The sequence below is a fragment of the Macrotis lagotis genome, chromosome 1, assembly GCF_037893015.1.
Source record: "Macrotis lagotis isolate mMagLag1 chromosome 1, bilby.v1.9.chrom.fasta, whole genome shotgun sequence".
NCBI lineage: Eukaryota > Metazoa > Chordata > Mammalia > Peramelemorphia > Peramelidae > Macrotis > Macrotis lagotis.
This window is the reverse complement of record NC_133658.1, coordinates 911,434,301-911,450,444: the sequence shown is the minus strand read 5'-3', so window position 1 is coordinate 911,450,444 and position 16,144 is coordinate 911,434,301. Positions and strand designations below refer to the sequence as shown.

Genomic DNA, 16,144 nt, shown 5'->3' with positions numbered 1-16,144 from the left:
AGAAATTTGGGGGGAGAACAAAAGGAAAAACCAAAAAGTTTTTCAGTTTCCTGGGGTTTCTCAGTAATCAAGGAACCAATCTAATTGTTGAAGAATTGGAAAGGAAATAGTCCTCATAGAGAAATCATGGAAGAATTTATTCAACTCATTGGGTGAATGGAAGAAAAGGGGAGATGACTCTGAAAGTGTCATTATCAGGTCTATGCAGCTGGGATCCTGAACATAGTTGGTGCCTCAGCAGATTCTGTGGCAATGTGAAATAGGCAAGAGGCTCTTGGGCAGTAGAAAGTGGGGTTCTGAAGTTTATCATCAGGACATTTGGAAAGAAGTTTGTCTTGTTTAACAATTCATGCTATTTTGGGGGAATAAGGCAGAACATTTCAGAATGATCTTTGATTCAGGAATTGGAATTCTTCTTTAAAGTTTTCTTGATGTTCCTCTGTGGCTTCAGAAGGATCACATAGCATTTGGGGATGAAGATACAACCTAGCAAGCCAGTACTGGAGCTCAAGATGCAGAAGACCTCCACAGCCACCATCATTTTCCCCTTGGTGCTCTGGTATGTGGGGAGGAAGGAGATCCAGACACTGCAGAATAGCAGCATGCTGAAGGTGATGAACCTGGCTTCATTGAAGGTGTCAGGGAGATTTCTGGCCAGAAAAGCCACAATGAAGCTCCCCAGGGCCAAGAGTCCCATGTAGCCTAGGACAAAGTAGAAGGCAATGAGAGAGCCCTCATTGCATTGTAGGATAATATGTTCACGGTCAGAGTGTGCATCTGCCTCTGGGAATGGGGGAGAGAGCAGCAGCCAGATTCCACAGAGTATGCCTTGAATCAAGGTGCAAAAGAGAATGACATAAATGGGTGCTCTAGATCCCACCCATTTCCTGTTCCTGCTGCCTGGTCTGGTGGCTCTGAAGGCCAGAACCACAGTGATCGTTTTGGTCAAAGTAGAGGAGATGGCCACTGTGAACATGACCCCAAATGTTGTCTGTCGGAGGAGGCAATTGGTTTTAGTTGGCTGGCCAATGAAGAGCAGAGAGCAGAGGAAGCAGAAGATGAGGGAGACGAGGAGAAGGTAACTAAGATCTCGGTTATTGGCTTTCACTATGGGTGTGTTTTGGTGCTTTATAAATACCCAGAGAACCAGAGCTGTGAGGAGAAAGAAGCAAATAGCTATTGAGGCCAAAGTCATCCCCAGGGGTTCTTCATAGGCCAGGAGGGTCTCCATTTTGGGAAGGCATTGAGTCCTTTCCTTATTGGGATATTGATCTTCAAAGCATTTTTTACATTGATCTGTATCTGAAGAGAACAAATGATTTCAACATTTTAGCATTCCTCAACTTTTCCTATCAGAGGATCACCAAATGATTGTTAAAATAATACAAATTGTTCTGTCTGGTTCCATGGAGATGAGAATGTGGTGAACACAGAACTTGGGAGACCTGAATTTGAATCCTGCCCCAGATAATTTTGGCTTTCTCATGCTGGTTTTGCCAATTAGCTTCTTTCTACTTTAATTCATTATCTGTAAAATGGGAATGATAATTGGACTGATCTAACAGAGTTGTTATAAAGATCAAATGATTTAATAAATGAAAGTTTTATAAATCTTAAAGTATTATATAAATTCCAATAATTTTGAGTTGTGTCTGACTCTCCAGGACCCATTTGAGGTTTTCTTGGCAAAGACACAGGCGTTACTTGGTATTGCCTTCTCCAGCTCCTTCCAGCTTTTTTTTAAAATGATGAAACTGAGAGAAATAGTGTTAAGTGGCTTGGCCAGCTAATAAGTGTCTGAGATCAGATTTGGACTCAGAAAAATAAATCTTCCTGACTCCAGGTCTTGTGTTTTATCCACTGCTGTATTTATTAGATTGCTGCTATATAAATGCTAGCTCCTATATGAATAATATTTAGAGAATACTTTTTAGATATGAGGTATTATTCTTAGAAGCAACAATAATAAACACGACAGTAGTATGTTACACACTAAAGAAATCATTTCTTTGCTGACTTCATTTCCTGGACATGGACTATAATCTTTATTTTTAATATTTATTTTTTCAAATTTCACAGAAAGATAATTTTCAGCCTCTAACCTTTTTCAAGCTTCTGATTTCCATATTTTTCTATTAGACTCCCTTTCCTTCCAGCTTCTCTTGGCGGTGAGCAATCTGATTTAAGTCATAACTATGCAATCCTATTTAACATCTTTCTACATTAGTAATTTTCTGAAAGAAGAATTAGAACTAAGAGTGAAAAATCCATGAGAATGAAAGGAAAGAAGTCTTATAAAGTGAACATATTATGTTTTGTTCTGCACTTAAATTCCATTGTTTTGTTTTGTTTTTCACCTCCATGTGTGGATTGGACTATAACCTTTTTAAGGGTTCATCACACAAGCTTAGAAGTCTCAGTTCTTTGTAGTGTCTTCTTATAGGAGAATTTTTCTATTATTCTGAATGTGTTATTCTTTCTGGACTTCTTCTGGATTGGGGATGGAGATGCTGCCCCTACATCATTTAAAGATATCAGTTCCCTTGTCTTTCCTGTCGATGACTAACATACTTATGAAGTGTATGGATCCAACTCTCTGTTGACGACATGTCATTCAGGCTTTGCTAACATGATTTTTGAGTTCCTTTGCTTGGTATCAACTCTGAAAGCTCTAGAAATACTCATCAAAAGACCTGGGCCTCTTTGCCTGGAGATTACAAGATTCTGAAGGGATGTGACAGTGGGTGCTTTGTATTTAAAGTGCTGATATGTGGAGGACTGAACTTGTCTTTTTCAATGCTAGAGAATTAACATGGAAATAGGCTGGGAAATAGGAAGAGACCATTTGGGATCTATGTCAGGGAAAGCTTCTCAGTAATTAGAGTGGTCTAGAAATGGTCTGGGCTTCATTGCGGTGAATGCTACCCTCAAGTTGGGGAACTTTAAGTGGAAACAGAATGTCCACTTTTTGGATGTGTGATCCTAGGGATCTGAAGGCTGCTGAGAACCTTCCAATTCACTTATAAGCACCCAGGAATACTTGCCTTTAGGAAGAAAGCATATTCTAATAAGATGTACTTAACAAAAGAGTAATGGTGGAGGCATAGGAGTTTGTTTTAGTCCAGGGTTGAAAACTGAATTCCTGCTCTGTCTTGGGAAGACCCCTGCTCAATTCCTTCTATTTCAGGTGACAAGAACAATATTCAGTATTTTCTTTTGAGACAGGTACCATAGATGCCCCTCCGAAGCTACTACTTTTCTTCATTTTCTTCTGAGGAGAGAACATTTCCTAAAGATTTTCCTTTACTTTCCAATGACTAGTGCCATCACCAACTTCACAGAGGTCTTGGTCCTGGAAGAACTACTCTAGGTCAAATTATTTCAGCATTGTCTATTATGATTATGATTATCATCTATTATTATTTTATTTCCCTCACATTGGCAGTAATTGGTCAAATTTCTTCCTAGTAGCCCAGCTTTGTCAGCTTAAAATCTCTTCAAAGTGTATTTGCATTTTCCCACAAATCAGTGTTGCATTGAATAAGTGGAAGTCTGACCTTCAAATAGATGTCTAATGAGCTGAAAGAGAGGGAATTTTCTGAGTACCAGATAGGGTTGGAATAGACACTTCCAGAGAAGACAGTCTACAGGAATTGAAAAACGAAATGGATTGTCATCCAGTACCCTGACTGAAGTCTCAACTCTCTTTGATAGCTGTTTAACTGTGGATGGTAACTTTATCTTTCTCTTCTATGAAACTAGTGTAGAAATATTTGTATTTTGTCACTGCTGTCTTGTTGGGAAAGAACTGATGAAAGCTGTAAGGCCCTAAGTAAATGTAAGAGATCTGGGTAAGAAGGCTTTTTTCCTCCAGGCATCTATCCCTTGGTGATTGGGTCACAGGTGAGGGGCAAGAAATTCCTAATTTGCGGAAACCTCAAATCCAAAAATCTCTCACTAATATTGATAACTCTTAACCTTCAATCTGTTTGAGATTTCTGACCTTTCTTCTAGGCTTCTCTTGGTCTCTGGACATCTTGTTCTACAGGGAAAACCTTGCCATTACTTGATTTTACCCAGGAGATCCATTGATCTTTGGTTTGTTACCCTGAGTCCATGTTTGTTGAGAAAGATCAGAAGTGTCTACACAGACTTACCAGTATTGTTGGAAATGTATCCCTCTGGGCAGGGGACACAGTCAAAACAGCAGATCGGCTTTCCCTCCCTGGCTTTCATCTGGAATCCAGGACCACAACTTGTTGTGCATCTGGAGTAAGGAGGCTACAGAAGGAAGCATCCAAAGGCTTTTGAGGCAGCACCATTCATGATTTAGAATATTTATTACCCATGCTTAGCTTATTTGTAGCAATAAACATATAACTGGATTTTCTGCAAAATCTACCAATGCTTTTTTCACATGAGTAAAACAGTCATTCTGCCAAGTTTGGATCAATTTACTTGTAAAAGGGGCCCAGAGCACTAAAGTCCTAAGGAATTCTATTTCTTCCCAGCCACAGAAGAGAGGCTATTATCAGAAAAAAATTGTTGGAGATTTTTTTTTTAAATAAGCAACACAAAGAAATAGGAAAAAAACCTTTGCTAGAATAGGAAAGACAAGAGATCTCTTAAAAAAATTGGAGGTCCTAGGGGTGGCTAGGTGCACAATGGATAGAGCACTGGCCCTGGAGTCAGGAGAACCTGAGTTCAAATCCGACCTCAGACACTTAATAATTACCTAGCTGTGTGGCCTTGGACAAGCCACTTAAACCCCCATTGCCTTGCAACCCCCCCCTCCATTGGAGGTCCCAAGGGAGAGTTTCATGCAGAAATGGGCATAATAAAAGACACCAATGTTAAAGTTTTAGCAGAAGTAGATCATAATCTGAAGAAGTGGGAAGACTCCACTAAGCAGCGATGCAAGTAAAGTCTGAATATCAGCAATAATTGCTATGGTTTGGTTACTGATAACGAGCTAGATATTCTGGAGAATAAAATGAAGTGTAACTTAGGAACCCTTGTTAATTATAAAGGTAGTGCAAGTAATAGAATTCTCATGGAGTTATTTAAAACTAAAATATGGTGCTATTAAATTTCTGGACTCCATATGCCAGTAAATTCGGGAAACACACTGTAGCCACTGAATTGGAAAGATAATTGCACATACCAATTCAAAAGAAGGACAAAGCCAAGGAATGTGGAAATTTCATGTGAAATGTCAGCAAGGATATATTTAGGATTTTATAAAATAGGCTTCCGTGATAAGTGAACCAAGAATTACTAGAAAAGCAGGTTGATTTAAACAGATAATCAACTGCCATCAGTCACTGGATCATGAAGAATGCAAGGGATTTCCATTTAAAAAATTCACATCTTCATTGACTACACTCTGATTATGTGACTTCAGCAAATATTGCAAGTCCTCAAAGAGAGAATACCAAATCTTCATTGTTTCCTTAGGAGTCTGTATGTGGGCTGTGAACTAACAGTTAGAACTAAGTTTGAAAGAACTGATTGGTTTAAAAGTACAATAAGGGCTATGATGAGGGTGTATTTTCTAATCTTATTTATTGTTGTTAGAGAAGATTTTTTAGAATCTAAAAGATCAAAACAGGGAATACTTCAAAAAATGAATAGTAGCCATTCATTTGGAACTGTAAATAATGAAGCTGAAGCCTTTATACTTTAACCACCTAATGAGAAGATGGGACTTGTTGTAAAAGACCTTGATGTGTAGCATTAAAGAGAAAATAAAAGGGGGATTTTAAAGGATGAGATGGAGATAGAATATCATGGAATTAACTGTCATAGATTTGGATCAATTCTGAGAGATAGTGGTTGATAGAAGGGTCTGATGCACTATTACCATGGAGTCAAAAAGAATCGGAGAAGATTGAATGACTGAACCACATCAACATCAGAGGCTGAAGTTGTACTTTATTTATTATTGATTTACTTTTTCACTAGAGTAGGATTTTATAATATTTTGTGGAGTTAAACATGTTAATTATCATAATTTTTTTAACCAAGAGAGACTTTTTCCTAAGTTTTTTCTAATAAAATATATTGGAGAAGAAATGATTGTCCCTTTTTTTTTTTTTTTTTTTTTTTTTTTTTTTTTTTTTTTTTTTTTTAGTTTTAGTAAGGCAATGGGGTTAAGTGGCTTGCCCAGGGCCCCAGGGCCACACAGCTAGGTAATTATTAAGTGTCTAAGTCTGGATTTGAACTCAGGTACTCCTGACTCCAGGGCTGGTGCTGTATCCACTGTGCCACTTAGCCACCCCCGTCCTTCATTTTTGAAGAAGACCATGACATCAGGGAGATGACGCCATGACAAGCACAAGAATTGGATTTGAGCTCAACTAATTTGGGTCCAAAAACTTCATTAATTAGCTGTTATCTGCAGTCAGATTTATGGCATTTGCATCCTATTTAAATACTTTAATGACTATTCTGATGATATATCTTTTTAATTTTACATCTTTCATAAAACCAACATTTCAATCACTCTTCACCTGTTGCTTCAACTTGGGCCACACTATTGTCTTCTCCTGGATGGTGAAATCTTGCCCAAATGGAGCTTGAGAGTTAAACTCTCCCACTTTCACCAGAATATCCGTATCATTATCAAAAGTTACATAATTGAAAATCTCATAGCTTGCCACCGAGTCCATCTTCTTATCCAAGACTACCTGATTCCCAGCACTGTCAGGAAACTGAATGTTCTTCAAAAAGGAATGAAGCTGTAAAGAGAAGAAAATTAAATGGAATCTCCTCAGTAAAATCTTGCATGGATGTCTGCTAGACTCTATGCTGCCTTACATTTTTCTCAGTAACTAAATGTCACAGAATTAGGATAAATTTCTAATAAATTGTATAACAGGACCAGCATCTAAGAAGGTCTCACCAAGCTTAGAAGGTTAGTCCAAATGGGAAACTGGAAGTAAGAATTTTTCAACCTGGAAGAAAAGATCAGAAAGGTGCCCTTACCTTGATGAGAATAGAAACAGGAAAGGAGGCCTAGAAGTGAGTCTGAGAGGTAAATCTGGAGTGGGTGAGTGATTTAGATTTTACTCTCATGTTTAATCAGAATGTTTCCAATGCAATTCAACCAAACTTTATAATTATTTACTACGTGCCCTCTATCTAGAAGTAGCTGGGTCCTTAAGTTATAAAATGATAATAATAAATTCTTGTCTTCAAGGAATGTTCATTCATTTGGTGACCACATCATTGAACCAGAGAAGCAAATACAGTATGATTTCTGGAGGAAGAAGATGTGACCAACTTGGAAGGGAAAGAATAAGTATTAATATAGCACCTCTATGTGTGATGCAATGGGCTAAGTAATTTCCACAATTGTCTCTTTGTTGATAAGTGAACTATAAAAGGATTTTTGTCAATGATCCAATACAAAGTGAGCCTACAAGGAAGCTTGAGATTCTAGTGGCCAGAGGGGAGGGAGCAGTATGTATCAGGCTAAACTGCCTGGGGAGAGGTTATAGAGTTGGGTGACTCAATTCTACTTCAGAGAACAGCTAGGAGCAGTGTTTTGCTGAAATACAATGTTAAGAGATATAATGTTAATTTAGCTTGAAAAACTGGAATTAGAGAGTGTAGGACTTTTAATTGCAAGCTGAGAATGTTTTTTGGTTCCTTTCCCTTAGGGGATATAGGATCTTTTATGGTTCTTGACCAAGAGTATGAGAGCATAGGGATGGCTGGGTCCGGCCTCAGACACTTAATAATTGCCTAGGTGTGTGACCTTGGGCAAGTCACTTAACCCCATTATCTTGGAAAAAACCTAAAAAAGGGAGCACGAGATCATAGAGGATCAGGAAAATTTGGTCAGATGTTCTTTAGGGAGATTAATTTCTTAATATTTCTCTTCCTTTCCTAATGATCTCAGTTTTGTTGGTTTTTATGGTTTTGTGTAATATATGATTGCATTTATTTCAATCTGTACATTGATATTATGTACCTATATGCATATATAAATCTTTTATATTGTATTTTTATTTACTATATATACACAAATAAATATAAACGTGTCTTTGGAAATATATATGCATACTCACAACTGTGAAGCTCTGAGAGTAAGGATGTTTGTTTTCATCTTGCTTTTCCTGTCTTCACCACATAGCATATTGTCTTTTAGTAGAATCATTATACATACCTACCAGAGGCTCCATTAGCAGCTCTATCCATGGTGAATGGGAAATAGGAGAAACAAGAAACTAGGGGCACAGTTAAGAGGTTTTCTCTTCCAATAATATAGTGCTATGAAGTGATCAAAGTCTCATTCCAGTGTTAGAGACTAAAGACAAAAAGAAGAGAAATCCCAGCTCTTAAGAGTCTGTAAATTAGAAAAGTCAATAACGAAATTCTTGTTTTGAAATTTAATATCCCATGTAAGGAGTTAGATCTAGAGCTGGAGGGATCCTCCATGACCATTTAGTCCAACTTTATTTATTTACATGTGAAGTCTTTCTACATCACATAATTTGGGGAAACGGTTCAGATATAGGATTTGAACCACGATCCTTTTTTTCTGAAGCCAGATCTCTCCAAGAGTATCATGCTAGTGTGGAGTAGCTATGTCTTCCAGAGAAAGGAGAATTGCCTGGTTCTGACTTCCTCAGCCCTGGTGTAGACACAGAATCTGGAGTGTTTATGATCCTACCCTTCCTCTGATATCTTCTTTGGCAAAGACCCTCAGGAACAGATGAACACTCCTGCATGTGGTCACAAGAAACTGAAATGTTCATAAATTGGAAATGACCTGAAATTATTCCTTGGGTCTGCTGTGCAGAAGTTCCTCTTTGCAAGAATAGGTAAGTTAAGTGATTAAACCATTATTTCTTTTCTGGACATGAGAGTTCCTATAATTTGGATATCAGTGCTTTTAAGAGGGGAATCTTACCTTCCAGGGGTGAACAATGCTCTTATCTCCATCTTCATTAGATTCCATCTCCGATCTCAACAGGAACATTTCTTTAAGAGCCCAGGCTACAGCATGCACAGCATTGTAGACAATGGAACTCTGATCAGACATAATGATGTCTAAATATTTCAAACGCATTGTGTCTTTAGAATGATTTGGTGAACAGGACCATCCATCTTTACCTTCAAATTCAAATGGACACCCAACAGCTGATTTCCAGAAGGTTTTAAGAAATCCACTCTCTGGGTATTTGGCAGGGTTTACGGTTTTCAGAAAATCTTTGAACCCAGGGATCTTACTTGTCTGTTGTGAAACTATGAGGGCCCCATGGAAGATAAAAAACTTCTTAAAACCAGTTTTTCTGGCAATATACCAGTGGCTGTTGGTTATCCACATTCTTCTTAGAACTCGATGAGGAAATTTTACAAACATCTGGCTCAGAAATGAATTTGCATCTCCATAAGCGACAATCACATTAGTTTTAGAAGCCAATATGTTATTTAACAAAACTACAAACATTTCATAACTCCATGATTGACCAATCCAGATTTTCTGTACAAAGGCCACACAAATGTCATTTCTGACCATTTCTTCTTGAAGGTCCCTAAGGAATTTCTCATCTCTTGTATCATCTGAGGCAATGAGACCCACCCAGGTCCATTTGAAATGAAGCATTAATTTCACCAGGGCCAGGGGAAGAGAGGTATCCCTGGGGGTCATCTGATAAATAGAAGGAAACTGAAGTGGGTCACTTATGAGTGGATCAAAATGACCATAGCTGATCTGAATAGGAACCAAATATGAGCCATTTTCAGTTTAATGAATTTATTGTAGGAAATGATTACCCCACCCTTCAATTCCACAACTGGACCTACAATCATCATCCCCCTCTACCTAGAATGGATTCTTTCTTTTTCTCTGCCTGTTAAAGTACTTCTGATCACTCAGACCACTATCAGGTGTCATCTCCTTTATAAGACCTAATGTAGCTGAAATATATGTGTTTTCTGTCTTTTTGCTTCTTTGTTTCTTTAGTACTGAATGTGGAAACCTGCCAATAATAGATCATTAAAAATATTTTGGAGGTTTCAATTGTATAATTTGAAAAGTTCTGTTTGTTGAAAAATGCTTCTTGCTACAAGACATTAGGAAAGGAACAAGTCTGTTCTCAATCTCTTAGCTCTTTTTTTTCCTTCTCTAAGAACCACCTATAAGGTAAATTAGGTACCAAAATTCACCAAAGTCACATTGTCAGATCCTCAAAGACATGCCTCTGCCCTCCAGTCAGTATAGGCTGATTCCCTACCTGTGGAAACTTATAGAGCTCTAGGAGGTTTCCCATGGAGACAGTCAGCTCAGAAGTGGCTCCTCCAATGACCACTATAGACTTGCTCTGCCTCTCACAGTTGTAATTGGGAATGGTCTGTCTCTGGCCTGATAGCCACAAGAGGGAACTCTCCAAGGTCCTCTCATCACTGTGATAGGCATTGTAGATGTGGAATCCCAGGGTAATATTGGGTAACAGATTGGGGTCTTTGTTGATCTCTTCTACAGCAAATATTAAGGCCAGGACCTGATAATAGTATTTGAACAGCCACCTGTAGTGGGAAGAAGCTTGTTAGGGTTAAGGATTACTTATGATTCTCCCCTCCCCTCCAAAGAACTGAAAATTGTCCCTTATGAAGGTAAAATTTTGTGTCTACAAGTTTTAGCCAAAGCCATCTTTTTATTCTTTTTTGTAACCTTAAAATATTTTGCTTTATTACTTTGCCATCTTACCTGTATCTAGAACAAAGGGAGTCAGAAGCTATAGCAGAGACTCTCTTTCACTCCCATTTATATTTATCAACACACTCAAAAAATTGCCAAATTGCTCTGTCAAGTACCAATTTATTTCCAAACCTTGTAGAGATTTATTCCAAGAACTGCCCAATTCCTTAGATAGTCAGTTAATAATTTTTTAAAAAGTGGAGCCATTTAAAAATATTCATAAAAATGAATGACAAAAAATTTTAGGAATACTGGGCGTCAGTTTGTGTGAAAACAATGCCTTCACCTGATACTATATCTCTATATAATTTCCAAATGAATACATAAAATAGATAGAAAAATATTATTGAAATTAGAGACAGAAGGAAGAAATTACTTTTCAGCATTATAAACTGGAGAATTCATGACCAAAGAAGGTATATACAAAAATTATATAATATAGAAAATTTTGATGACATAAAATTTAAAAAAAATGGTTTCCACCCTTACAAAAATTCTATGCACCTTAGATCAGAAGGGCTAGAGTTAAATGGAAAAAATCATTTTATTATTCATCTTTTAACAAATTTATTTCTAAGATATTTACTCAAAATAGATTCAAATTTGAAAAATGTTTTTCCATTTTTCAATTCGTGTTTTGTCAAAGAAGTCAAATTGGTAGTTATCAAGGAAAGAAATCCATAGTATCTCTAGACATATGAAAAAAGGCTTCAAATGGTTTCTACTTGTGATAATGAAAATTAAACCAACTTAGTTTTGACTTTCAGCCATCATATTGGCAAAGTTAACCAGAAAAGAGAGAAATATGTAAAGGCACATAAGGCAATAGTCACATTGATTTTATATCGATATAAAAACTAATTGACTTAAACATTCTGGAAAGGAATTCTTGTCTTTAGCCAAAAGGTTACTGAATGTTAGATATCTTTGGACTAAGCAATCCTTCAAAGGGTTAAAAAAAGAGGAAAAGGATCTAAATGTAATGAATTTGTATATATATATATATTAAGTGACATAATATAATATGATATAATATATATAATTTATAACATATAATGTCATTATATAAATATGGTATGATAAAATATAATATATATTATATATAACATAGTTAATATAATTATATATAATATATATATATATATAATTTATTTTTGTAGTGATAAACATTTATACCTAAAGAATTGCCCATTGATTAAAAAAATGGTTGAACAAATTACAATTTATTGCTGTAATGAAATTGTTATTAGTATAGTGTTGAAAATGAATCTATTTGATTACAAAGAAACCAGTAGAATATATGAATCAATGTATATGAATATAGATGAACAATACTCTAGAAAATATTTTATTTTAAAAAAGGAAAAAACCCCAAATCCCAAAACTCAAAAGGACTTAAGAACTCTGGGTAACACAATGATTCACAAGGCTTGCAAGTTTACTGGTTGTGAAGAATAAACCCACTTTAGCTGATGGACTAATGTGGGAAAAAATGAAAGATACCCAATTTTTGCTTTGGTCACTATGAGCACTTTCTTTGCTTGATTATGATTAATTGGTACAAGGACTTTTCTTTTCTTTTTACTTTTTCTTCCATTGGGAAATTGGAAGTGATACAGAAAAAATCCTTATATTGAAAAAAATAATTATAAATAAAATAGAATAAGTACTTACTGAAATTCTCTTTTAATTTCCCGAGGATGGTGCTCAAATCTTTTCCAATATGGATTGCTGTCAAATTTATGTATAAATAAAGGAAAAAATCCTCCAATAACAAGGTCACCATCTCTGTAATATCCTGGATTAAAAGTCCTTTCTAGGTGGCAAAGTGCCCCTTCCTCCCTGCCCGTGGATAGGGACAGCTGCAGGAACAGGAAGAAGAAATGCAGGGAGAACATCAGGGAGACTATTTCCCGGCTCACACTCAAGGTAAGTTGTGTCTTTCCTGAGCAGCTGTTCAGGCTTTATTGCCTCTCACACTTGTGGAGACACAGTGCAATATGACTGATTCATGTCCAAGAGAGAAATACTGCTTGCTTGTTCAGGGTTATTTATGAGGATTTGCTCTGGCTAAAAGATCATTAAAATGCTTTTTTCAGTATGTGTGGATGGGATGCTGTGTTTGCATTGTCCCTCTCAGAGACAGGGAGTTTAATTCCTGAGGGACTCTTGGGACCATTGCTGCTGGAGGCCATGCACCTGAGTCCCTGTATCTCAGGGAAAAACTTGTTTTTCACACTCCTTTCCAACTCCTGTGTCCTCAACACTGCCAATTGGGATTAAGTGGGCGGCAAGTCCAATCACCTCTCCAGAGGCAGGGAAACTTCAGACTGTGTGAAAACCTATGTTGGAGCCTGAGTTCCCAGTGTAACTCTGCTCTGGTGCAACAATGTAGAGTTCATGAGAGTCGACAAAGTCAGAAAGTTTTAGTGACTGAATGAGCATAGTTTAGATGATGTCAGTCTCCTATCCCTTATATTCTCATATCGGGAAGCCTGGCAGCCTTGAGTTATTCTGTTTTTCCAGGAGTAGATAGACATTTTTTCCCAGTAGCTGTTGCCTGAGTTGATTTCTAACAAGTTCTGGTGCAGAAGAACCTATCTTTATTTTCTGTGGTATCTCAACACTGAGTCCCTCAGATCTCTGCTTATTTGAACAGGACATCATATCCTCAATTCTGTCCTCCGAATGAAGGAACATATAATATCACTGCAATTACATGAATGGCAGACATTTTTATATTTTGCAGATCAGTGACCCATTGAAATGTGTCAATTAACCTCATGAGGGAATTCAATACACTAAAAATCTATTAATAATTTACTACTATAATTATAGAAGAAATTTTCTCATTGCAGAATGCTATGTATTGAGGAAATTATGGGTCTAATGTCCAATACTAAACTCTATATGCAGGCTTCTAGGCTACCAAAGACAAAAATCTAGATAGTCCCTGCCCTAAAGCAGTTTTTAATTCTGCTATGAATAAAGTTCTATGAAGAAACAGATTCTTTTCTGTTTGTATCTGAGATGATACTTCAAGGCTGATTCCTGTGGTAGCAAGGTCACACTGAGTTATTTCATTTCTCTTTCCAGCACACTGAGTTGGACATTCCCTTCTATTAAAGTCTTAGATGTGTTCATTATATGTAAACCAGGGAATTATGCTTCAGCATAGTTGGCTATAGTAAGGTATCTTGAATTCATTACAGCAGAAATGCCTTTTATAGTGCCCATGGTGTAACTATCATGATGATAAAGATAATGGGTAAGAGAATAATGTTTTCAAAGTAAAAGAAAAAGTGGGAGGAATAAAGGAAAGACATAAATAGAGAAAAATGAGGTGTATATGATGAGAAATTAGCCTGAAAATTATAGGATGAAGATGATGACACTAATAGTGTGGAGAAGAATAACGATGTAGAAAGAATGAGAGAAGGATGCAATGAAAATAGAGAAAAATAAAGCCCAAAGATAGGACCAAATGGCTGACATTTATATGGTACTTCTTTTAAATATTGGGATTGTTTCAAAAGAATTCTGTAACTTGTGTAGTATTACTTTCATTTTAAATAAAAAGAAAGTAAGGCACAGAAACAAGAAAGGATTTGCCCATTATTCTATAGCAATTATTCCAGGTCAAATATAAATTTCAGTTGAATAGTTCTTTCAGTATTCCACATTGCCTGTCATAGAGGCCTGCAGGTCTTTATCATATACCAAAAGGAGTTCAGTTTTGACCAATTCAAAGACTAACCATGATCTCAAAGGCTTTGATTATAATTGCCATCTTTGAGATTCTCTGAAAAGACACTTTGAGACAATTCAATTTAGCTACCATTCTTTGGGGAACTATATAATTCCTGAATTATCATTGAATTTTAATTCATTTCCAATGAATTTAGTGAATTATGATTTAATTGAGAACATTCTGAGGAGAAATGAGATTTTAACTTATATCTTGAGAGAATTGAATACTTCTTTTGTTTTTGGATGAGTTCACAGTGGAAGTTGTTGATGGAAGAATGATAATTGACAATGTCTTCATTTTCCTTCTTTTGAAGAGCACAGGGTCAATCTTTCTTATAACCAACACGTTGCTGATATCTATATATCTATACATCTATACATCTATACATCTATACATCTATACATCTATACATCTATACATCTATACATCTATACATCTATACATCTATATCGATATCTATCTATCTATCTATCTATCTATCTATCTATTTATCTCTCTCTGTCTCTCTATATATATATCTATGTCTTTGCACCATTCTTTGGTCAGGATTCAGGATGCTTCAGTGTCTTAGATGGCTTCTTATTGATTTTCTCAAACTGTCAAATGTCCAACCTAAATTGATGTATTAATGAATACAATGCTTTAAATTATATCTAGCAAGGGACCCATGATGGGACTATCATCTTATTCCTCATTTATGTCTCTCCTCATATGGACCAGAATCACATGACTCTTTTAACTGTCATATCACACTATTGGCTGCAGTTCTACAATTCATTTAAATACTAAATCCTTTGTTTAGACTGCTGAATTATATTTCTCCCCAAGGGAAAAGATAGAAATATAAAACTTCATTGCAAGTTTGTATAGTGAAGTAAAACTAATCTCTCCCAACAAACTATGTCTGAGTTTTAATGCTGGGTGCATCACTTCTATGTCAGTAATGTGTGTAGCATGTTTAAACACTTTTTTTTCCTTTTAAAGATTTTATTTATTTTGAGTTTTCCAATTTTTCTCCTGATCTTGCTTACCTCCCCCCACCCCCACAGAAGGCAATTTGCCAGTGTTTACATTGTTTCCATGGTATACACTGATCCAAATTGAATGTGATGAGAGAGAAATCATATCCTTAAGGAAGAAACATAAAGTATAAGAGATAGCAAGATTGCATAATAAGATATCAGTTTTTTTCCCTAAATTAAAAGTAATAGTCCTTGGTCTTTGTTCAAACTCCACAGTTCTTTCTCTGGATACAGATGGTATTCTCCATGCAGACGGTCCCAAATTGTCCCTGGTTGTTGCACTGATGGAATGAGTGAGTCCATCAAAGTTGATCATCACCCCCATGTTGCTGTTAGGGTGTACAATGTTATTCTGGTTCTGCTCATCTCGCTCAGCATCAGTTCATGCAAATCCTTCCAGGCTTCCCTGAATTCCCATCCCTCCTGGTTTCTAATAGAACAGTAGTATCCCATCACATAAATATACCACAGTTTATTAAGCCATTCCCCAATTGAAGGACATTTACTTGATTTCCAATTCTTTGCCACCACAAACAGGGCTGCTATGAATAGTTTTGCTCAAGTATTTTTTACTCTTTTTTCTCATCTTTTCAGGGTATAGGCCCAGTAGTGGTATTGCTGGATCAAAGGGCATGCACATTTTTATTGCCCTTTGGGTAT

At 36.5% G+C, this 16,144-nt stretch overlaps 1 protein-coding gene across 1 annotated transcript; it reads right to left on the bottom strand.

Moving 5' to 3' along the window:
* Positions 1-365: 365 nt before the first annotated feature.
* LOC141509758 (vomeronasal type-2 receptor 26-like) lies at positions 366-12,609 on the bottom strand. Its single transcript, XM_074219528.1, has 7 exons — positions 12,386-12,609; positions 10,248-10,539; positions 8,921-9,724; positions 6,526-6,740; positions 4,756-4,777; positions 4,158-4,281; positions 366-1,302 (listed from the first exon to the last, which is right to left on the bottom strand). The coding sequence occupies exons 1-7, from the start codon at positions 12,607-12,609 to the stop codon at positions 398-400; spliced, it is 2,586 nt and encodes an 861-aa protein (XP_074075629.1). The 3' UTR covers positions 366-397.
* Positions 12,610-16,144: the final 3,535 nt, after the last annotated feature.

Bases quoted from the DNA above. Each gene is read 5' to 3' on its own strand.
- LOC141509758 (XM_074219528.1), bottom strand. From the start codon at position 12,609: ATGTTCTCCCTGCATTTCTTCTTCCTGTTCCTGCAGCTGTCCCTATCC. The intron at 10,540-12,385 runs GTAAGTACTTAT...TTCCCACTACAG, and splicing joins GAAATTAAAAGAGAATTTCA to GTGGCTGTTCAAATACTATT. The intron at 6,741-8,920 runs GTAAGATTCCCC...TTCTCTTTACAG, and splicing joins GCATTGTTCACCCCTGGAAG to CTTCATTCCTTTTTGAAGAA.